The 25,616-nt window shown below is 41.2% G+C and overlaps 1 protein-coding gene across 1 annotated transcript; it reads left to right on the top strand.

Moving 5' to 3' along the window:
* Positions 1–212: 212 nt before the first annotated feature.
* lrrn3b (leucine rich repeat neuronal 3b) lies at positions 213–16,344 on the top strand. The gene is made up of 2 exons (XM_006780610.2): positions 213–576; positions 12,629–16,344. Exon 2 carries the CDS (start codon positions 13,035–13,037, stop codon positions 15,162–15,164), a length of 2,130 nt encoding a protein of 709 aa, XP_006780673.2. The 5' UTR covers positions 213–576; positions 12,629–13,034; the 3' UTR covers positions 15,165–16,344.
* The last annotated feature ends 9,272 nt before the right edge of the window (positions 16,345–25,616 follow it).

The raw sequence follows: 25,616 nt of genomic DNA on the forward strand, positions 1-25,616 counted from the left end.
TGCGTGCCTCGTTAATTTGGATATTTTTTGCAGCGTGCTTCACCTCTAACAGAAAAAGACAGAGACGAGAACAGGCTTCTGGGAGATGACTGACGGCTGCTCTCGGCCAACCAGAGCAGGGATGCTGCGCGCACCTCGCCTGCTTCTCTGACGCTATTGGCTCCTCTCTGGAGAGTCGGGGGTTTGTTCTAATATTAATGACTGCCGAGGAGACGGCGGCGCATCTATGTGGTCCGCCTGACACTTGATCGAGAGGGAGAGATGCGTTCGTAACAGCCGCTGTTAAGACGAAGGGAAGGGAAGGAAGGGAAGGGCACGAGGATCCCACGAATCTTTCTCCGTTCCTTCGCCACACTGCTTTTGGACTTTGCCGTTTCGCCTCATGCAGAAACCCGTGCGTTTTCCCGAGGAATAGAGACCACAACTGATTCCTCATCAGCTGCGTGAGAACAAGAAGACCACACATTGTTGACTGGCTTTATGTTGCGCGCTGGGGCTCTCTCCCGTCATCGGAGGGGCGCACTTGATGGGAATACAGACACAAAACTGCTTTGTATCCGAGGGTGATGAAACCCGGTAAGTTTACTCTGTTTGCTGCTCTAATTTATATTTGTCGTTTTCGTCCGTGTCGCGCAATTGCGTCTGCGCAACGGCTCACAAGTTCACGAAAAAAAAAAACGAACGAAATTGAGCGATTCCTGTGTTTTTTTGTCGCACACACAGAGGAAAAATACACATCAGGTTGCTTCCTAAATGTCAAAACAGTCACTCATGTGCCGATTGCAGAAATTAGGGACAAATACTACTGGATAACGAATCTTGTGACTGGCCTCGAACCTCCCTGTTTGGATGTAGGGACGCGCTTTTGCGCAACTATGCAGGATGCGCCTTTTAACCGGACCGTATTTTGGCTGTGTTTGGATTAAGAAGGAAAATCAGTTAAAGACAAGAAAAAGACAAGCCCCCGTGGTTGTGTGTGTGTGCGTGCGGGTACGCTTCTATGTTTGTGTGTTGGTGGATGGAGTGATTGGCTGGCAGCTTCATGTCCTCGGGTGCTGCTTAGTGAGCACACACCAGACACGTCTCTAAGAAACCCACAGAATGCCCCCCCCCCCTCACTCTCCCCCTCTCTGTTAAACCTTCCTGTTGCAAACATAGAAGTCGATATCCACACATGCCACGAGAGTACACGTCCACTGGCTTTATTTTTCAAACCCCACGCTCCTCAAAGGCTGATTGCTTCCTCCGCGGCTGTGCCATACACCGGAATCAGGGCTTTTACTTTGTGATTAACGCATCTACCGGAAAGCACCTTCTTGCGCATTCACCATCACCATCATCATCCCCTCACCTGCTTATGCCTGTACACCCACACATCCAGGGATCCGGCTGGAGAAAGAGAGGGTGGCATTCAGTAATCCCTTAACTGCATTGGGGCGTCTTTCTCTAACCCCCCCCCCCCCCCCCCCCCCCCCACCACCACCACCACCACCTCAAAATTCTGCCCCTCACAGCCTCTCCTCTCTGTCCAAAATGTATGACAAATGTGGATTTTTACCAAAGCAGGCTATCCAATTCTGATTGCTGTAATCTTCTGTTCAAACGTGTTCTGTGTGCGCGCACACACGTGTGTGTTTGTGTGTCCGCTTGCTTGTTCCAAGTGATGGATACAATAGATTTTGGCCTCCACAGTGTGAATGACTCACCCAAACCAGCTGCTCCATGTGAACCACACAATGAAATGCCACACGAGAGCCATCGTGCCCTCACATCCGACACCATGCCACACTGAGAAAACCTCAGCCCTTCACACTTGAATTATGTGGCTGGCTACCCGTAAAGCCTGTATTATAGCATTCGACCACCAGCGTTTGACAAGCAATCCCCGCAACATATTTATCAAGTGAGCGAGCAGTGGCAGCTGAGATTTAATGTGATGCAAGATAGAGCCGCAAACTTTGTGAAGCTCAAAATCAAGTATAGACTCCTAACATGGCAGCCACTTTGCAGTTTCTCCCCCCAAGTAGTAACAAAAGCATTAAAACAAACCCGTATTGGTTTTCTTCATTAATTTAGGCACACTTGTTCAAAACAAATCAATATTACATGTCCACCAACAAGTCATACGCTTAAATTGTGTGGCTTTGTGAATTGCCTATTGATCTGCGTGAGAAGCAGAGGTGGGGTGGGAAAGGCATTGTGCCTGCAGTGGCCTTGTGGAGGCTTTGAGAGCATGATCGGCAGCACGGTGTGGGTGTTCCATATTAATTTTTCTCTATAGTCAGAGGGCAGCAGGTTGCAGCGAGGTGAGAATTATGTGTGGGTGAAAAATGCTACTATTGGTTTGAAATGGAGTTCAGAAAGCTCCAAGTGTAAGTGCCATCACAATCAAGTTCATCCTTTTTTTTTGTTTTTTCTTTGATGGCGATAACAAGATGCAGAAGTATCCATCAGGGGGCTCCTCAGAGAAATCCATGTAAACATATTCACAAGACGGCTGCGGGGGATCAGCCCGTGCAGCCAAGCATAGGCTCTCTGGTAGCATCTCCATTCCCAAACAAACACAGGCACCCGTTAAAATGGAATAAGCAGAGGCAGAGGGCAAAAAGGAACAGTGGGGAAGAGAATGGTGTGCATGTTTGTTTCGGAGCCAGTGGGTGGACTTGAAATAAACAAAGAAAAAAGAGCTGTGGATCAAAACATGCCACGACGGAAACATCCATGACATTTTACCATTTTCAGTCCGTATCAAAGGTCAAAACAGGATGTGACACTTCCTTTGTATCCACTGACATTTACTTCTTGGATTTGGACTTTTTGGTACTTAGCTTGGGCACATTTCTGGTGGGAGCGGATTTAAGGATGTAGGAGTGCCAGAGCACGGCTTTACCCAAAAAAAAAAAAGGTGCACTCAAAACCAGACCGTGTGTTAACAGCAAAATGCCAGGCCTGTGAGAATCTAGGACTGATGCTCACAATAAAAATCAAAGCTGCTAACCGCTAATTAAGCTGCTCTTCGGCAGACTCACATCAGAGCGGTACACGTTAGCGACATATGCCCGTATTGCAGTTTAAAACGCGAGCAGAGACGAAGGAGGACATCTGAAGGGCCACTGCTGTGCGGTCCATCTGCTCTGCATTCTGACTGATACGTATAGGCCCTTAGTGTGCTGACGGGAATGGTAGTGATGCTGCATACCGAGAACAAACCCAGCTGAACTGTTGTCGAGCTGCCGTGACCGATGCACGGAAACACAAGCACACATGCTCAGTTGGCCGCGTGAACGTATGTGCCAAGATGAGCATGTATACAGAGAATATCTGCCCGCAGACACGGAGACTTTTGAAAGAACCCCGTCTTTGGTCTTTTTAGGCGAAGAAAGAGTAGCTGAGAATGAAAACAGAAAAGAGAAAGCCCATATCAAACCCCATGAAATCATAATAAAGAGGCCCGAGCCAGCGATAAATGCATTTCAGTGGCATATAATGATTGATTCCATCTTCTGTGGGAACCTATTCTCTGCAGGCTTGTGGCCCCTTGACCAGCCATATATTATTCATATAAATATAGATAGGTGCGCATCTTAGAGGGAGCTCGCATGCCACATTTGCACCTGCAGATTCAATTTGGCTCTGACTTTGAGGGATATGCCGCTGGCTCCATTTCCCCTGCCTTCCCCCTCCACCCCACCCCACCCCACACCTTCCTCTTTCATTCTAGCTAGCAGCTATACATGGAACATTATGCAGATTTTTGTCAAGAGTGAGTGCGATTATGTTTGGGGAGAAATGAGTGTTGGAATGTTCGCTACGCCTTTGACCTTATCAGCGGCAGCCTTAAGCTGGATACCTTGGCTTAATTTTAATAGATGCAGCACTATGCGAATTAGACAAGGGGACCTAGCTGTGCTTTTTCACCGTGTGGCACGTTCTGCATGCATTATGCGAATGAGCCCCTGCGTGTTTGGGTTCTCTTTTTTTTCACGGAGGCCACAGTCTGCTACGTTACGTGCCGGCAAATGCACAGATCTCTTCTTCTCATGTATTTGCATGTGTTCCTGTCCGCTGTGTGCATGCGCGAGGCAGGTGGGTGCGTTATATAGTGTTCAATAGTCCACCTTGTGTGTGTGTGTGTGTGTGTGTGTTCTCCCTCACTCAGCCCAAGGGCATGTCTTGTCCAGAAAAGAGCTGAAAAACCAGCGATAGGGGGTCCTGTGGTTAATTTGGAACATTGATTCTACATTAAGAGTCGACTTGCCACTGATTCATGGCTATTCGAGTGCAGATGTAAGGGGAAAGGTTTCCATCTGCTCCCCCATGGATGCACACACGTACACATACATATAAGTACAGGAAGCTTCATTATGCATACATACATACAAGGTTCTCTTTAATGGACTCTCTCTTGCCTTGGAGAAAGTATAATAGTAAATCAATGAGGTGAAGGGCAGAAGGAGGGACAGTTAAGCCTTCTGAAGGCCTCCACCCAATATGAGGCTTAACCAGAATGTATATCAGACTCGTTGTGATTGCAACATGACAGTGCTGCATGTTCACCACAGGTCCAAGTGCTGCATCTCTGAAAAGAAACACATCTTGAAAAGTTGTGTTTATACAGTAGAGCAGCAGCAGATAAACTATAGCTTTCCAGTAATGCAAAGTGGCTGCATGTATTAAGCACATAAAACAACAACCTTAGTCTTAACCCCTCGCTAATATATTTATCACTCGTGTGGGTGACACTTGAGAAATACTGCCCTCAGTAAATAATAAAATTACAGTTAATGAAACTTAAATAGTCATCTTACACAAAGTCAAGCTATTTAATCATCATCGGTAATTTTCGAACTTATTATTTATGCCATTAAGTTCTGTGATAAAAGATATTTAGGAATTCGGTAGTAGTATCTCATTCCCCTGGAGTCAAATGCTGCCATTCAGTTGCTGGCATACCAGAAATGTGTACAAGGTCTTTTATTGGTGGCTCCAAAATGCACTTTGAGAGTGCTCTCACATCCATCTTGTCATATTTTAACTCAAATCATGATCATTTCCTAAACCTAATCCAGTCGTTTGATTGGATTTAGCTGATGGCTAGTAAGAACAACAGTGGACACAGCAAGACACGAACTGTGTCTCTGTTATTTGAAACACAAGTAACACTTGATTACTTAAAACAAGCACTTTAATTTTTTATAACAATCATCTAAATACGGTTTGTAGGAACACTGCATAGCATTTGTGATCATCTCAGAACTGTTTGAAAAAGATCAGTCGCAGCTTTCCATGAAAGCATCCACTAAATTTTTCATAGATATTTTACAAACCAAATTTACAAAATGTACAACATTTTTACAAAAGTTCAATCAAGTGTTACCCCTCACATTGCAGTTGGTAATTAGAAAATAGGAGCCATATGGTAAGACATGTATGCACAAGACATATAATGGCAGGGGTGAAGAGTCTTGGGAAGGCAATTAGGCCAAAAGCAGACACTATGCAGGATAGGCATAGAAATATATAGTGAGACACGATGACATGCTGTCATTCTCCACAGCCCGATGGCTGGGCAGATGATGATGCAAACAGACAACATAAGGAGAAAAATTTCTCAATAAGGACGAGCAGAGAAAAATGTGAGAAGAGCAGGTTTATAAAAAGAGATATTTGGCTTGTATTATCATGAGAAAAAGGGAATGACAGAGTGAATAGCGAAAGAAAAGAGCCCGAGCTGAGGAGAGGGTGATGGGTGAAGAAAGCCTTGCAAGGCTTATTACCAGTGGATCAAAATTCCCAGTGAACCGTTTCTACAATACACAGGCTATTCTCCTGAAAGAGGAGGCAATTCGACTGCGCCCTACTTTCCACTTACATCTGACCTTTATGTCTTCCACCCAGTTTTACCACAGTGAGTTTAATGTCTACCTCTCAGCAAATGCAATACTGCCTTGTTACCACTTAAACCATGCAGGCCTCATAATCATCTCCCCGAGGGCCAATATGCTTCCCACAAAAAGAAAAAAACTTACGTCTTGATCTCGCAAATTTTTCTCCTTGTTTTCGGCCATTCCTGCCGTTGCATGCAGAACTTGTGTTTTGTGTAATAAATGATTGCATTTTCTTTCTTAGGTCAACTTGTCTCCACACAGGGCACTGATGAGCACCCAACCTGTGACAAAGCAATCACCTCTGTTTCCCCGCTTCGCTAAATCCCATCCAAGCCCCGTGAAGCGAGCGGGAGGATTTATAATAACTCATTTCAATAAACAGAATAAAACAAACAGTTCTGCCCGGCCGCTTGGCCGCCCGACGACTTGAGTCAGGGTTTCCTGAATTAGCGCCGCAGAGCCACTTGGACCACTGCTTTCTGGCCCTCCTGTGCATACTCATTAATTTCAAGTGGTCATATCTCACTGGTCTCTAATCAAACTGTATTTGTGCCATTACTATCCTGTGCAGCCACAGTGTTAGGATAATGTAGATGGTCTGGTGGGAAAGTAAGCGAGGTGTTGCCAAGATGTGAATGAAAAAGCTTTTCACCTTGACAGCGCGTGAACCTCTTAACCGAAGCCTTGTCCTAATTCGCCCGGTGCCATTTGCAGATTACGGGAAATCTCTAAACACTATAAAACATATAAAATAATCTCTAAATTACAGAATCAGATTCATATTTTATAAAAAAAACCAAAAAAACCCCAAAAAAAACAGGGCAGCAACATGTCAGCGTAAATGTGCAGCATTTTAATGAGGAGAGATTCGAAGGCTTTCAATTGTGTCAAAGGTCAATCTAATTAAGAGTGAAATGTGCGGATAACAAGGTCTAAAGCCATAGCGGTTCATAAAGGTGACGCAATCACGCTGTCATTTCTGAACAGCATCTTTATTGGAATATGTCAATAACTACAGAAGCTCCTTACTCTAAGTGATGATGCAATAACTCTGCTAAATAAAAGCATCTTAGGCGCCTACACAGAATTTGTGTTCTTGTCAAACATGTGCAAATGAGACGCGGAGGTGAAAAAGTGCACATTGCAAAAAACATTTACACTGAGGTGATGTGGAAACCAGTGATAAAATATATGTGTGTATATCAAAATAAATCATGGCATACCTGAAGCATGAAGCATGTTTGGGAGCAACCTGCCTGAGGAGATAAGGCTGATTCATTGACGTCCTATGAAAAGATTCTAAAAACACATTTTTTTTTAGAGCTGTATGTATGTTTGTGTGAAGTCTTTTTTTAAATCACTGTTTGTGTGTCTTGCTTGTTTTTATCATATTCTGTACTTATTATGTTATTATGTTAAGTTTTTATTAGACCAATATATCAGCGGGTCTGATGTATTGACTGATAATATTTCCCTGTGATGGATACACGGATACATTATTTGCTGATATTGCTGGTATTTGTAAGGATTTAGTACACATAATAAATGAAAAAATATCACCCGATACATTGGATTTTTAAAATCACCAGCTATCAGTATATGGATCAGTCTTAAAAATCCTATATAAGTCAAATTTTTTCTTTTACTTAATTCTTACTAAATTACACAACGTTAATCAAATTTGTTTTTGTGTAACCTCACAGTTTGGCTTACCAGTCTTATATCTGTTCATATTATTATTAACTATAGTAATTAATTAAATATAGTTATTATAGTATAGTAGTATTATAGTAGTAGTAATATTATTGGTATTAAAATGATGGCATTTTAAATTTATGTGGTACACAGTTTCTAAAAGTACTGCATTCATTAATTTGCAGATATATCGAAACCTTTGGCTACTAAGAAGCATCAACGGAATGGCTGTGTTAAATTTCAAGACGATCTCGTGTAGTGACAAACCCACAAATAACAAACCACCTGACTCTGCAGCTGTCTTTAGCGCAGCAGAGCATCTTTCAGGTCATAGCGTATATTTCAGCTGCAGCAGGCAGCTGTTTCCCGCAGCACGTTATCAGCCCAGCATCAAACAGCAGACATTCAAAGTTCTGCCTGGTGAATATATCGGAGGATTTAGTTTCTCTTGATTTTTGTGCTTGAACGCAAAAGAGCTAAACAGAGACTGAATTTTGGACTTGCGTACCTCAGACGGATTGAAGTAAAACCCCAAATTGGGCGATAATGTTTAACCACACGAGCTCAGCCTGTTAACAGGTATCAGATCTTTCATTTAACTGTTATAAGATTATAATGTGTCAGTGTCTCTTCAGGCTTTCACCTAGGAGATGGAGAGCAGTGTTGGTAATGAAACCCAGTGGTGGTAAACAAACCCGTATTTCACCCAGCTAAGGCAGTCTTGAAACGAGGCAGATACAAGCAGCTTGTTTTGCTACGATACTCCCAGCCAGGATTAACAATGCTGAAAGTGGAAAGCCCATGGGCTACACTGCCAGCCTCCCACTGTAATGGAGCTGCTCGCCCACCACTCTCTTTCTCCTCTGACACCTTGGAACTTGTGCTCCATGAGTGAACACCTTAGCCTGACCTATAAAAGGTCCCCTGAACAAATGTCAAAGCTTTGGCTTAATGCGTTAGCGCAGGTAGACATTAGGTTGCTGGAGATCCCATTACAAGCTTTCCGTGTTCTGTTCTAAGGTGTTGATTTTGTACCTCAGTACTCAGGATTTAGTAAAGCTTTTCCACACACAGATTACCAGCATCCATCTTTGAATTCAATTTACCCCAGCCATATTAAGCACATTTCTCTATGTCCAGCAGTTACGTAATGTTTTTTCTTGTTTCTTTCTACTTTTTTCGTCTTTGACTAGAATTTGACTGGATCAAGCTAAGATTAATATTTCTTGCAACGACAGCATTACAAGGGTCAGTAGAGGTTAATAGCTCAATGCCACAACAGAAACGAAGACGTTTCTCCTCTGGCAAGTCACTTTGTCCTCCAGATCTCTTCTTTCCGTTCTCCCTCCACTCAGGCTCTGCCTCAATTACCAGCAACTGAGCAGTGGACTGTGGGAATTAGCTCTGTATAGTAGCTGTGTGTGTCTGTGTGTGGGGATGTGGTTCGGTAACTTGACTGGATTTTTACTAATAGGTTTGTACAAGTAGTAGTCATGGTGCAAGGCCTTCAGAATATAGACTGCCTGTTCATTGGGCTCCGCATTATTCAGTCGCATGATACCAATTTATGTGATCAACTGCCTGTAGATGATTAGGATAGTGCACTTAAAATAATGCAAGTATGGGACAATATTCCAACCTTAAGCGTATTGAAACTCTATTAGGGATGGGCATTTCAAGCAAAAATACTGCTTGTATTCACTGGGAGCTATTTGGATATTCCTCAAACAGCATTTCAATTGAGGCTCTGTCGCTGAAAGCTTTACTGTTGTAACATCTTCCGTTTGTCCGTTTTCTGCAAGACACACACTGTTGGCCACGACCATATCTAAGATCTGCATTTTTATGAACCACATGTTGGATTATCATTAATAGAATTTCATCCTCATTAATCAGCAGGGAAATATGTTCTTCTTGCTGGCCTCATCGTCATGCACATTGTCCTGTAAAGCCTTCCTAATCCAGTCCTTGATTTTTGATGGAAAAGCAAGCATTAGCGTCCGCCAAACCAAATGAAATCCCTCTCTCAATCTGTCCCTATTTCCAAAACCTCTTTAGTGTCCACGATGTCGTCCTCACATCCATCCTCGCCAGAATCGAATGGAGAAGCAGTGTGCTGTGAAAATAGGGCAGTGCTGTGTCTTACAGCACACCAGTTCCCTTAGCGGGAAATATTGATTGAAACATTAATTAGTCCGAGAGTGTTCCCTCTGACGTAACTAGCTGGTAAAACAAATAACAGCAGCCCGTCTTGGAACCACCTGCAGCGAATTCACAATAAAGCTAAGCCATAACGGTTAACCTGACCACATTATGCTGCTGGTAATTGTGATTACTAAGGAGAAAAAGCCGGGGCGAGCAGAGGTGAGAACTAAATGCGGTAGGCTGTATTACAAAGTCTGTCCTGTGCTTCCAGGATATGGATCAACTGCATAGCCCACGATGGAAAGCCGGTGCTGAGGGAGAGAGGCTAAGTCCTGTTTATCAGAATTCTCTGGGTGTAGAAGCTTATTAAAGTGCCAGGTGCTTTTGAAAAATAATACCCCCCCTTTCCCCCCACACACACCACCATCCCCACCTTCTCCCTCTTTCACAACCTTACTGTCTGCCTTCCCAAACCAAACCACGCTCTAGCCAGTGATGGCACACAGGTTGAGGAATGAACCCTGGGCTTGGCTCCACCAGCGGGCAAACTCCAGCATTTCTGCTTCCTTCAGAAGTTCTTATTCATTTATTTATTTATTTATTTATTTCACCCACCACCACCACATCTCCCCCGTGGCCACCGAGGTGGAAACAGCGAAGGTGATGAAATGAAATCATTTCTCTTCCCTTGTTTTCACTTTCCAGCCACCGTCACAGTTCTCCTCTTGATTCTTTCTATTTCATCCGCGGTCTCTTCTGACTTTTCTCATGATGTGGCGCCTGATCTCATAGGCCCCAAAATATCACAAGCACCATCAAACCCATCTGTTCAGTAAGAGGCAGCCACATATGACAAATTACATACACTTCAACTGTGGAGCTTCTGCCACGTCAGGATGTGATGGCGACACTAATCATACGACGGTGCGAGAGACAGTAGATAAAAAAGATGTGTGAGTCACATGAAGGAGGAAGCATCTAAGCTATACCCATATGGAAAAGAAATAGAAAAAACTTGCATCAGCTTTAGTTTGCTTCATATAGTGAATCATATAAGGCTTATATGATTCACTCATGAAAGTGGCCACTTTCTCATTACTTTCATATATTGTTTTACAAAGTATCAAAAACATACAAGTTTCATTTATATAATTTTTCAAGGGCTCTTATATCTGTTTTCACTCTTGTATGCTTTTCATACAAGTTTCACGCAAGACAGATACAAACTTTATAAGATTTATATATATCTTTTCCATATGGGTAGTTATATATCTACAATGCTTATAAATGGAAATAATCATACAATAGTCTTTGTTACATAAGAATATTGAACAAACTTACAAAGGCCAAATATTGTTACAGGTGAAATTGTTTGCCTTTTACTTTGAAATGACCAAATTCTGCCTACATTTCCCAGAATTCCATTTTAGGAACATCTGTAAATACCGTATCACTCTTTAGAAATAGTCAGCGGCACAAACATATGCGTTTTTAACAGTTAAAAAAAAACCCCTGAGAGCAAATATGTTGACCTACAAATGAAGTAAAATATGCACAATAGCCTTGAGCTTTCACTCAAATCAGACTAAAATCAGTGCAATGGATTTTATCCATTGCCTTTAATTTAAATGTCTCAGAGAAATTAATGGATAATTTACTAGCCTAAAAAACCCCCAGAATAAAATGGAAATGTCAGAGAAGTGTGCATCACTTTCTGCTAATAGTACTGTACTGCATTTTAAAGTTCCTGTTGAGCCCATGAGAGTACATGACCTTAAAATGTCTTGTATGAAGTGTAATGAAAGGGTGAACAAAGGCTGACAATTCAGACAAAGCTAACTGCACTGGGTAGATAATTGAATTTTAATTTTAATTTATAATATTTGCTTCAATTTATTACTCAGACAGCATCATCAAAATGAAAACACTTATTGTGCCATGCCGTGTTTGGTAATGATGTTATTGTTTTTCTTTTCAGTGCACCCATTTCCTTTATTACAACCCTGTTCATTTATGTACTTATAGATGCGGCCGAATGACAATGAAATGTCAATGAAATGCATTTTTTCAGTTCAGTAAGACCACAGATATTACATAAAACTACTAAACAATCGTGACACTCATCACCGACCTAAATTTTTAAATGAAAAAGAACATAGATTTAGCTGATGATCTTCGATCTGTGACTATTTTATCCATTATTCAAATATCCATGTTCAAGAAAATACCATAATAATCACTTATTTTCTTCACTTCAGGCACCTTTTAGTAATCTGGGTCCATTGGTAAACTGCATGACCTGTTTTTCCAGAAATGCTAAATCCTATTAGCATACAGATGTGCTGATTGCTAAAAAGATTAATTACGTCAACACGTTAATGCATTTTAATTTTCATGGCGGTCGGTTGTTGCGTCTCCTAACAAACAGGTGCAAACTGCATCTAGGTCAGCTGTTTAGTTTGCATTTACAGCCTAACCGTCTCACTCCATTGTGTATTACTGGCTGCCCATTTACTTGTTGCTATAGTGACTGACACATTCTAGTGTCTTTGAGTAGCTTGCCCTAAAGGGTAACGCTTAAGCCCTAGGATGTCTGCCATTTAAGAATCTTAATGAAGCCTTCTCTTTAACCAATAATAGACTCATACTGCTAGCATCAAGATTTAGTGCTATATAGTAGTGGTACATGTGGTACATCCTCAGAGTGAAGTCTAGAAGGTCAAGCAGATATAAATCCATTGTTCTACGTCTTGAAGGGAACGTGTATAAATGTCAACATGCATCAGTGTGCCTATAACAAATGTCAATATGTCCAAATCCTTTTCTTATGACATTCTCTGACCATGCCCATTATCTGGTAATACTCACATGTTTCTCTCTGTCTTGTTTGTTTTACGCAGGTAGGAATGGACTGGGCTGTGGATTCTGGAAGCTAGTAAAGACAATCAGTGAGGACGGTTATCTTTAAAGAGAGAAGACGTTTTATGGATACCTATAAAGGTTCTTAATATAAGTCTTTTGAGGTGTAATATTGGTCCAGGCTTTTTTTCTTTTTTCCGCCTCCCACCTATTTTTGGCTCGCCTGATTGCACCCTTGGCCTCAAACCCTGACACCAGCATTGAGTGCATCAAGGGCATCTACATAGGAAGACAATAAAACACTAGGGAGCCCTGTGGCAGTTGCGGCAGGGCTGATGAGTCAGTTGCCACAGCGGCTGCAACAAATGAGTAATTATTTGTGAAGATAATAGCTGAGACCAATCAATCTACAAGGACCAATTTCTGACTGGAGGAAATCGGTCCAATATGAAGGACTTGTCATTTGTGGATCATCTCTTTGTTGGCTTGGCCATGGCCTCTTTTGTTGTAGCCACTGAGCTGAGGCCTGATTGCCCAAAGCTTTGTGTGTGTGAGATTAGACCCTGGTTTTCCCCTACTTCTGTCTACATGGAGGCGCAGACAGTTGACTGCAATGATTTGGGACTCTTTAGCCTGCCAGAAAAATTACCAGTGGGCACGCAAGTACTGTTACTGCAAACAAACAACGTCGAGAGGATTGACAGACCTTTGGATTACATGCCCAATATCACAGAGATTGATTTATCGCAAAACAACTTATCCTCGATCAGCAACGTCCACCTTGGGAATCTTACTCAGCTGCTCGCCCTTCACTTAGAAGAGAACTGGATACGAGAGCTTCCTGAGCAATGCCTGTCAGAAGTGGCAAACCTTCAGGAGCTCTACATGAATCACAATCTCATCTCTTCTATCGCTCCGCTGGCTTTCCAGGGTCTAAGCAACCTTGTGCGACTCCATCTCAATTCTAACAAGCTGAGTGTCATTAAAAGAGAGTGGTTTGAACCTTTGCCAAATCTGGAGATCCTAATGATTGGTGAAAATCCAGTTCTTTCTATTGATAACATGAACTTCAAACCTCTAAGTAACCTCCGCAGTCTTGTTCTTACCAGAATGAACCTGTCCCAGCTTCCCGATGATTCACTGGCTGGTCTTGATAACTTGGAGAGCATCTCTTTCTATGATAATATTTTTCCCGAGGTTCCTCACTCTGCCCTGAGAAATGTCAAGAATCTTAAGTTTTTGGATCTAAATAAAAACCCCATTACTAGAATACAAAGAGGGGACTTTGTGGATATGCTTCATTTGAAAGAACTAGGGATTAACAGCATGCCAGAGCTAGTTTCCATTGACAGCTTTGCCCTCAATAACCTCCCCGAGCTGACCAAAATCGAAGCAACCAACAATCCTAAACTCTCTTATATCCATCCTAATGCTTTCTACAAACTCCCACGGCTGGAAACCCTTATGTTAAACGGCAATGCTCTCAGTGCCCTCCACAGGATTACTGTCGAATCTCTTCCAAATCTGAGGGAGGTAAGCATGCACAGTAACCCAATCCGCTGCGACTGCGTAGTCCGCTGGATGAACATGAACAAGACCAACATCCGTTTCATGGAGCCTGACTCACTATACTGCGTAGAGCCTCCGGAGTATGAGGGCCAGCATGTCCGGCAGGTGCACTTCAGGGAGATGATGGAGATTTGCCTGCCACTGATATCACCCGAAAGCATGCCAGGGCACATTAAAGCACAGAGCGGGTGCTCAGTGTCACTTCATTGTCGGGCTTTTGCCGAACCAGAGCCGGACATCTACTGGATCACCCCATCTGGCACAAGGGTCCTGCCTAACACCGTATCTGACAAGTTCTACATGCACCCAGAGGGAACGTTTGACATCTACGATATAACAGAAAATGAAGCCGGTGTTTACACCTGTGTTGCCCATAATTTGGTCGGGGCTGATCTTAAATCCGTCTCTGTAGAGGTAAACGGATATTTCCCCCAACCTGTCAATGGTTCTCTGAATGTTAAAGTCAAATCAGTGGAGACACACTCCATTCTGGTCTCATGGAAGGCTGGCCCTGGCACTTTGGCTCCCAACATTAAATGGTACACTGTTTCAGATGCCAACCATCCCACCATGGCTTTTACCACCAGGGTTCCCTCAGATGTCCAGGTGTACAACCTTACCCATCTCAGCCCCTCCACTCACTACAAAGTCTGTGTGGATATCCGCAACATCCACTACAACCATGACACCAAATGTGTCACTGTCACCACTAAGGGATTAGAGTTGGCAGCCAAGGACACAGAAAAATGGGATGCAGCAGTAATCACTGTCTTTGGTGTGCTCCTGGCTGTGATTTCAGTGGCCTGCCTGTTTATTTATGTGTCTCTGAGGAACCACCACCTTTATGGGGATATAAGGAAATGGGACTCTAAAGCTTCACTGATACCAGTGGAAGCTCCCGGTATGCACTCATCTTTCTTTACAAAGCTGTGGGTTACGGGTAAGGGACTGCCAAGTGGAGTGGAAGTGAAAGCCACAGTCATAAATGTATCTGACAATGCCTTTTAAGAATCACAGCTTTGTAGAGCACCACACACCTACAGCAAATGGACAAGGCCACTGGGCAGGGGTGGACGATGATATACTGTTTTCAAAGGCATACCCATTGCCCGTTCCCAGCTCAGATACACTGGGAGAACTATTACTGGAAGGGGATGGAACGGTTTAAATTGACTACATGCGATCCCAGTTTCAACCTTAGTTGAAGTGGTGGCTTTGTAACCATCAAACCAAGCTAACATCAACCGGAAGGGGTATTTACTGCAAAAAAAATTCGATTACAGTACCATTCATACAGAAAGGCAGGCAGAGAAAAGAAAGTGGACGTGTTGAAGGTCAGCTCTCTTGTAATTGACTGTTAAATGTGTTCAGAGTTGTGGAACTGTCCGTGTGGTCCCAAGCAATACCGTCTGTGCTTTGTCAAACATCCATAGACGAGTTAGAGATACAGTAATAACACCTGTCTATTATGGGAAGGGAGATTTATTAGAGTAGACAAATAACAGTGACTATGGTGTAAGCCTTTTGATGAAATATACCCCCCCTTTTCTATTTAAAAACGGATTCTTGATTTTTCATGGAAATATTGTTATATATTCTATTATGTTGATGTAATGACAAATCCTCTGTATGTGAACAATTTAAATGGGTTTTAAATGAAGGCAAGGAGCAGACTACTTTTGATTACAACATCACATTAAGCTTAATGAAATTCAGCGACAAAATGGGTATCTAGAGAGGATATTTGCCAAATGGCTGTTTATGCTTTGTAGTTCTCATTGCAATGGTGACTGGCAAAAACACTGGACTCAAACAAATATATCGAGTTGTTTAAAACTAAAACGAGTGATGTTTTATCTCCTCAAGAGGTGGTTTGTTAATGCCCTGGTAAGTGCCTACAACAAGAGCTACGTGAGGTAAACGGAGAGGAAACTGAAGAAATTCATCAGCCACAGCAAAACACAGTCATGTCATCATTGCAGTCACAAGCTATTCTCCAGTACTTTTAGTGGAAATACTTTCTCAGTATTTTTAGCATACATATTTTAAGAAAACATTTTGTTGTTGCTTTGGGTGTCAAGTTAAAAAGCCATTTTTATATTACCTGTATTATATGTGATCAATGGGCACAACAGACTAATTAAGAAAAGCGCTAAGAAAAAAAAATAAATGTCATTGTTTCTTTTACAAACAATTGCCTACTTTCTCTCATTTTATTCTCATATTTATAACTACAGCAAAAGGGACCTGTTATTTTCATTTTCATCTCTTTTTTGGGGCTCTACTTGAATAACTTTGCACGAGTTACGGTCCCAAATAATGATTATTTGTGTATAAATAACCCCTAATTTATACATTGGGCCTTGGTGCAACCTCTGATACCTGAAACAAGCCCTTATAGAGCCCTTCCTCCCCCTTTAAGCCAACTTTCCTCTTATTGGCTGCCCCTAATAAACCATATTCAGAATATCCTCTGTCAGTGAGATCATACAGAGGCAAAGGCAGAAAATATTGTCCGAGTATAAAAGCAGTCTGATGGCTGAACTTTTGGCTGTGATTTATTGCCAGGACGATGTTATCGGCCCATATTAGCTATTTCCGATTTATTGGTATCGACATTTGTAATTTGACCATAAACAAACATTAAACAGAAATAGATAAAGTCTGGGAGAAACACCCTTCAACCATGTTGATGTTGATGTTGCACAGTGTGGTCCACCACAGGTCATGCCACAACTTTGCCTTTGGCAACTGTTTTTGAATGTGCTTTGAACACCACAAACAACAAGCAGCTGATCCAAGCAGAGTCGGACTAATTTACTACATGTTTGACAATAAAACAAGTTTATATTTAAAACTCACTATCATAATATCTTAGTGCTGACTCACACATAACTACACATAACAAATGTTAGGGAAATCTTTTTATGTTTGTCTGAAAGATACTAAATATTGGCTGATATATGAGATTTTTCCCCAAATATCAGTATTGATATCGGAAGCCATTTTGCTTATATTTTATTGTTATTTGTCATGCATAATGACATTCTCACATTTACATTTTTGCTTTTTAACCTTACTGTTGTTTTAAGTCTTAGTTAATTTGCTTTTGTTTATATGCATCAGAATATCGGAATCTTTACTCTCTGAGTTTTAAAAATCCCAAATCGGGATCTAATTACCTGGACATACATTAACCTCTTTGTTCTAAACTTTGGTCTTGTTTAAAAGGCACACCCATGATTTTACAACAGTAGAAAGATGACAAACAATAACAAAAAGCATAGTAAATCCCCTTTAATAAATATACTCATGTCATCATCTTGTAATGGTGTACAGTGAAATGTGCCTTGACTTTTATATGACATTTCAACTGCAAGAATGTAAAACAGAGTATTGATAATGAGCAAATGGTACAGAAGAAAAAAAGTCTTTTGAATCAGACCACAGGGGATGAGTCAAGGGACTTCAGCTGAATGGCTGAGTGGTCGTCCTGACCCTGGGAAGAAAAAGAAGAAAAAAAAAAACCAGCAACAAAGAGCAGAACTCATTAGTCGCCTCATTAAGAACATGTTCGTCCTTCAGCTGGTCTGAATATAGTCACTGTGTTGCAGCTACAGCTGCTGCTTGTGCTCAGACGGGAACACAACGTCCCTACGACACCGAGATAAAGTACAGTATACCAAAAAGTCATGTGGAGTGGCACGGAGCCGAGTCGAAACTTCACATTTTATTTGTCTTACTGAATTATCCAGCACATAGAACATTTCACATGAGAAAGCCAAGCATGATGAATGGCTGTCAGAGGCAGAGTGACATGGTGGATTTATCAAACTGGGCCTAACACTCATACATCAGGCCAGCCTTCAGCACCACGGACAGAAGCTTTTAGAGCTGAGCCATCTGTCAAAGACAAAGGGAGTTAAAATATGACATGCCGTGCTCCTCAGGTATCGCTCAGGTCAGACTAGGTCTGCCTCTTTGCAAGCACAGATGCACAAATGAAGCTTGGCAGAGCTCAATGTCACATGCTTATGTTCTTACATAGATAAAGAAAAGCAATTCAAGGTCACTCGCTGACACAGAGGGACTCCAGAAGAAAACAAAAACACTTATAGGCACAAACAGTTGAGCTCTGAATCACCCAGTCACTCATACCTGAAGTGCTGCAGTTCAGTCCTGACAGTCAGAGGCAATACTAAATGAGTTCACTGACCAAACATGTTCTTTGAGATTAAAGTAGCCCAGAGACATTAGCCTTATTGCCTTTAAAAAAAATTTCATTATAGTTTTTACACCTTCTGATGTGATTACATATGTCGTAGTTGAGTGAATACGCTGAATGTAACCAGGAAACTCATCTCTCCTGCTGTCGCTCCCAATTTCATGCATTTCCACGATCGCTTTGTTTTATCCCCCTCCGCTAGCCGCTGACAGTTTGGGAGATAGCTCCCCCCCCCTTCTTCTTTCCTTTTGTCTGAATTTGTACATTCAAAGGAAGCCATATTAGAAAAAAAAACTGTGGATTTAACTTAAATCCCACATGAAAAGAACTAGTGAGCTGTCACCATTTAATCCGCAGCGAGGACGAAAAAATTATGTTTCTCGCTGAATCTTCAAATATTTCAAATATTAAAACCCACCTTGTTCTATTCAAAGAAAGCCATCTGCACCATGGCAGATATTAAAGCATTCTCTGTGAAGGCTTATGGATGGGTGTTCCTACTGGTTACATATTCATTTTAATTTTGTAAGGATCAGTGTCGGCCTGTCTGAGATTTGATGCAGCAAACCACCAATGGGAGGTACAAGTTCAATAGTGTATTTATCTATTCTACTTTAAGTCAGTGGCTAGAAGGTGATTTTCCCTATATGTTATCAGATTACATTTTATCATGTTAGCCTGTTGATCCTCACTTACTACTACAACCGTGTACATATAGAAGCATCACCAAAATGAGAATGTAGGAAGGTGCTATTTAAACACATTTTAGTCCATAATTCTCCAAATAGTTTGTATTCATAACAGTTTTATCCATACAACAGCCTGAATAAATGGGGTTTTTTTTCTATATTGAAAGCTACAATTAAATATTGAATTCCCTCGCTGTCCGAGATAAAATTAAAGAAAAAACTATAACACAGCAAAAGGCTGCAGAAAGCAAACAATGTTCACGGCGCTACAGGCATTTTTATACGTTTGAATTATCAGCTTATTAAAGTTACAAACTTCCACATAGGTCAGTCGGTGTAGCTACGGGCAACCACGTTCCAATGAAAAGTGAAATGTCAACATGCATTTACAATCCTGCTGCTAACGCTATATTTAATGCCACTGCTTGCTTTTAAGAGGCCTTTATAGGCAGCCATTGGAGAAACAACCAGATGACCTATGGACTGCAATAACAACGCACTGATTGCTTGTAAGTCTGAATAAAAAGGGATTTGCCTTTGGAGGCAGGTAAAGTGCTTCTATATCATGAGCGGAGGGAGGTCTTTGTTAATGGATTTTTTAAAATTATTATTATTATTTTCTTTTAAGCAGCGTGAATTGTTTAACTCTTCACAGGCTTTTCGATGGGTTTTACACGCGTATCTTCAGCGAGCCTAGATTTGTCCAATGCATCGTCCTTCTGATCATGCACCGCTGTGTATTTCCTGAAAAGTAGACGCACAGTGTCAAAGCAGATTTGGTACGACTCGTCGACGGGTGAGCAGTCAAAAGCTATTTGTGTGAGTGCATTTCGGCTCTGCCTGGCCTCTTCCTGTCGACGTTTCCATAACTGTCCATCACTCACAGCGTGTCCCACCGAACAAATGTTGTGCTTTTTTCAATCCTCTGGTTGTTTGCACACATTTACACTTGCATGAAAACTAAGAAACGCATGCCCAACAACACAGTAATTATTAATTACTTCAATTTTAGATGTTTCCTGACTCACAGGAAAGAACTCACAAGGCCACGCAAATTGGAGGTTTCTTAACATAAGTGAAGTGTCATATTGATAAATACACAACCATAACTCTTCCTGGGGCTACTGTTTTAGAATCAGCCTGAGCTGAATGTAGGAATGACACGACTCCACAGAGAGCTTTCTAACTAATTGGATGACCCATTTTCAAACAGTTGATTAGTTTCCTGGGCTCCTGATTGATCGCTGCCTCTCTTTGTCTCACTGTTCACCTCCATGAAGTGGACACAGAACCTGTGCCTGTCAGATCGATACAGGGGCTAATAAGTTACTCGCATGCATTTGCTCACATTAATTATGTATTGCGAATTAGGGGAGGAAGGAAAAAAATTGGAGGCCCAAAGTACCTAACAAGCAAACATGTCAGGAGCTGCAGGGGCACTTTTCTTCTGGTTTTAAACAAGCACGGTCAGCCTCGTGGCACAGATGCACCACCGCTCCCATTAGATTAGTGCTGCAGACGCATCGATATTCCAGTTAGACCACATTAATCATTACTGAACATCAGGGTGAAGTTGTGAAATGGTGGGAAAGCCAGCTACAGTTAAAGACCTCGTAAAAAATAAATGTTTGTTCTGCAAGCCTGTTAATGTAAGGCTTCCATCTGCAGACAGGTCTGCTGCAGATTTTGTTCCCCACTGGTAGGTTTGAAGACGAGTTGGATAATGACTGGTTACAGTTGAGGTTGAGTAGACCAGTTTCTATTACTTTTGTGGCTTAATAAATAAAATAAAATTTGTGAATAAAGTCACAGCTGTGCTTTGGATAAAGCATCCTTTTCTGTGTCAGCGTTGGTGTTTTTCTGAGCTCCCGTGGTCTGCTGGCGACAGGTCTGCCAGTGAAGGACTGTGCAGGTTCAAACAGAAATATACAGGACTCAGCAGAAATGGAAGTGCAGCGCAAAGTGCAAATTTGGAACAATAACCATATATTCAGCCACAGCCTCAGCCATCACAGCCAGGCGGAGCAGCAGCAGCTGCGCTCACATCTAGTAACCAAACCCTGTCACAATTCAGCCTGTTAAAATGAGTAATAAGTGCTAAATGCATCATAAAGTTTCACACCTCCTTTTGGTAGTGTCTGCAGGGTTTTTCCCTTAACGAGCGGTGTGTAATTGGACTGGACCAACACAACCTCAGCTGTTTATACGGATCAGAAGGAATGTATAGTATAATAAGGGAAATAAAGATTTTGTTGCCCACTGTATTATATTGTACAAGAATGTGAAGGAAAGAAGTAATCCTTGAATCGTGCACTATTATTATTATAATATTATTATTATTATAATATTAAAAGGACTGGACTACTAATAATTACTGATACTACCCAACCTGCTCATCTCGTCAGTAAATACTATTCTTTTTATGCATCATTATGAATTGTGAGTGTGGTCAGAGGTCAGATAGGAGGACCAAGGAGGTCAAGAGAAGATCAGACTATTTCTTGAAATGAAAACATATTTGACTTACAATACATGTGGTGAGCTTTCTTTCATGAATACAGTAAGGATAATGGTCCAAAACATCGAAAACATTCATTTTAATGGCAAACAGTATCAGCTCCTTGGATCCACAGCACCATAAAACCTACTGAAAAGCTGTGGAAAGCAATACAATAGTGACAAAATGCTTAACGGGGGGGGGGGGGGGGGGGGGGGGGTTGGGGAAGCAAGCATCGGTGATGCTTAGACACAATAACAGGATAAAAGTACAGTTTTGTTTCTAGATTGCTGGCTTTGTGATGTTGTACTTGTGCTGATTTGTGTGAAGTGTCAACACTGGATGACAGCAACAACTGCAAAAATAAGAGGCAAGTTGAGATTAAAAAACATTTAGAATCTACTGTGCTGGGCTGTAATGACTCAAATTTAGTTCTTCTTGGCACAGCCCAAGGTTTAATGATACATGGGTTCTACAACAGCTCTTATTTTGAAATGAAGTTAAGGTAGATAATTGGTCACTGGCAGATGCCCACGCTATAGTATTATTAGACGTTTTTTTACTGATTGCTGACTAATTAAAATGATGCAACGCTTGATGACATGTTGACTTAGGCAACATGCCTCCATGCAACTAGGCAACATGATGCTGTTATAATATATCTTGTATAAATCAGATTTTGTGCTATTTTGTGAAATTAAAATGATAGGATCCCTGCATGAAGTGTGTTAGGTGCACAAGGGCAAAAAACCTGGTAATTTTAGCCTGTTGCTAGGTGGTTACCAGGCAACCTGATAGTGTCATAATATGTCATGCAAAACTGAAGTATTGTGGGTATAAATTAGATGTTATTGTTGTGAAGTCAATAAAGATAAATTGGTAGCTGCTAGGCATCAAGATGACATCATAACATCAGATATAGATAAGAACCTTCAGGAGCAAACGATGTTCCCGTGTGACAAGGTTGGTTGTTCAACTCCTGATAGTGTAGGAGGAGACACAAGAAAAACACAGACATACAGTTTGTGTATAATGAAGCACTGTACATTGTATGCTTGGATTGGGCAGTCTGCTTTGTCATGCCGTAGACCCAAAACACTGCTATATTCTTATAAGGCCATTAATTCAAACCGAATAACTGCTTTCATTTAATGAATTTAAGGTAGTTTTAAAAGACCTGGATGCATTTACAAATGTTTTTCTTGAATATTATCACCTGTATTTCTGCCATTAATTACTCTTATTGAGGTATTCATTCTATATTGACAGTGAACTTGAGAAATTGTGGTTGTTTCTGTGTTTTATTTTATTATTATTGCCTGTATTTAACTGGTGTATTGATTTTGGTGTGTGTGTGTCTGTGTGTGTGTGTATGAGCTACTAATTTATGCAACTCATTATTATACTGCTGTCTTTCTTGGCCAGAACACTCTTGTAAAATAGATTTTTAATCTCAAGAGTCTTATTTTTTGGGTTAAATAAAGGTTAAATAAAAACAAAACTAAAAATTCATATTTGTATTTGCTGATCAGTAAAACGTGCAAATACATTTCAGTTAAGCTAGCAAAAACAAAATCATTATCAGACAATAGCCAAGGGTTATTAGCTTTTCTGCACATGCCAAACCTCTTTTGCTTTTTGCAGTCAGTTTACCCGCATGGAAACACCTGCCTGATTGGTCGACAGCACTCAGACTACAAGTGGACCACAAACAGAAAACATTAAGCTTCCAGCCTCTTTCCCATATATTATCAAATTCATACAGAAAGTGGTTCTAGAGCTTCTGATCCAGCTAACTTAGTAAGTAAAGTAAGTAAACTACTTTATTTATTAAGCGCTTTTCACAGACAGACAATCACAAAGCGCTGTACACAAATATTAAAATAAACAATAAAATCAATAGACATTATATACAATGTAAAAGATCAAATGTAAATAATGTAAAAAAATATAAAATATGTAGATCAACAAAAGGCTTGTTTGAACAGAAGAGTTTTTAACTGTTTTTTAAAAGAATCCACAGAGTCAAGCAAACGTAATTGTAGTGGTAAACTGTTCCACAGCCTTGGTGCAAAAGACTGAAAGGCTCTGTCCCCTTTTGTCTTCAGTCGTGTACGGGGAACAACTAAGAGACTCTGAGTCTGTGAGTGGACATGACGAGCAGCAGTGTATTTTATAAGAAGCTTGGATAAGTAATCTGGAGTAAACTTGATCATATATGTGAACATACCAGGTGTTGTAATCTAATCGAGCTAGTAAGAATGGGTGTATTTTCTTAATCTCCAAAAACTGCAAATAAAATACTCCAAATTGGGTTTTAAAAAAAGTTAGATTAATTACTATATTACAAACCTCCCATAAGGGGGAAACATCTTACTCTCACCATGTAATACTAGTATTACTTATATCCCTTATATGTCTTTAATCTTGCTGTCTGTAATCGAAAATTCATTAAACTATTGCACCACAGGGCTTTGCTAAGCTCCAAATAAATGTTACGTTGTATGGGCCTATGGCCTAAATAAAGCGATTCTGCTTGTGTGTGTGTCTTCCATCATAACTGGTGGCCTTATTCTTTGATGTAATGACGGCAGTGTTGGGTGGATTTTATTAGATGGGGGTCGAGGCTCATGAGAACCATTGAGCCGAAGAACACCTGCAGCTGAAGCACTGTGCGGTGCTTCTCAACCACGTGCGCCTCAAATTATACCTGACTGCACAACAAGCATATTTCTACACAAGATACTCATCTGTTTTGTTCCTTGCTCGAGTTTTAATACTAATTAAGCATCCCTGCTGTCTGTCAGGAGTGTTTACACCATTTTTTTCTTTTTAAACTAACTCCCAAAATGAACACAAAAGTGGCTGCAGTCCGCCATCAATCACTCTCCCGGCCCACCGGGGTGTGTGGATGGCAGCTCAGTGTGATTCCGTACACTGTGCGGCTGCATGTGGCTCGCAGTAAGGTTACACAAAATAACCATATTCCTTCAGTTCATTACACGCTTCCCTGGAAACTAGAACAACAATAACCAAGGCCGCGTCTTTGATCTTCATTATCTTTTTGATAAATTCTCCTTTACTCGCTCTGTCCTTGCTTGCTGTTGATATTTATGCCGTTCTCTTCTCTCCAATGTGTTCCCTCTCATCTACAGATGAGACAAATCCACTACTTTAGATTGTGTCATGGCAAAACCGAGTGACCGTTTCATATTGATGATAATTGTGTTGCACATAAATTTCCCATCCAGATTATTTGCAATTGAAATGAAGGGAGCGGAGGTAGTTAACAGTCTGGCAATCTGCTCTCCTCCATAATGTACGCAACCCGAATGATGTCTCTACTGACTGAAAGCTGTTCATCTATGAAATAAAAGAAACCGAGTGACCTATTAAATTGCATTATGTTAATGGCGGAATTAGCAGCAGACTGTGGAAAACCATCACATTTATTATTGTCCCAATAACAAATTGTTCTCTCTGGAGGGCATGTTAAAACATTTGCCTCTCACTAGGGAATGAAGAGCACTTGCATAGTTTGGCGAGGGGGCTCGCTGCTGAATTTGTTGCGATCGCAAAAGAAAAAAGAATGTGTCAAGAAAAGCTCTAAAAAATGAATGAATGTGACTAAAAGCCCTTTATTTATGTGCTCTCTATGCGACGAGCTGTAGAGATTTCTGCCATTTGTAAACTCTGTCTCGGTTCTGTCAAAAGAGAAAGCTTTCCTCAGTCCTCTGAAGTGCATCCAAAAGAACATGGGTGATAACGAGGGCCTGGCTTCTCTCTCTCTTCGTCCAGCAAGCCATTAGTGGGAAAGGCCTTTTTTTCTGGATCTCGATTCTAAGAAACAACTATTTCTGTCTCTGCTGGCTTTTCTTTTACGTCGGTAGGGCCTTATTGCTGAGTCCTCCCCGCTGGCATCAAACAAGGGTGTAAAGATTGAGCAAGTGCCATCATTTGCAAACCTGGCACAGGATTAGCAAGGTGAGAAAATGTGAGAAGGGTTATTGAGCCTCATCAGAATCAAAGGGAAGCCAAGGTAATGAGGG

The sequence above is a fragment of the Neolamprologus brichardi genome, chromosome 17 (genome assembly GCF_056152115.1).
Source record: "Neolamprologus brichardi isolate AB-2024 chromosome 17, ASM5615211v1, whole genome shotgun sequence".
NCBI classification, from domain to species: Eukaryota; Metazoa; Chordata; class Actinopteri; order Cichliformes; family Cichlidae; genus Neolamprologus; species Neolamprologus brichardi.

Bases quoted from the DNA above. Each gene is read 5' to 3' on its own strand.
- lrrn3b (XM_006780610.2), top strand. From the start codon at position 13,035: ATGAAGGACTTGTCATTTGTGGATCATCTCTTTGTTGGCTTGGCCATG.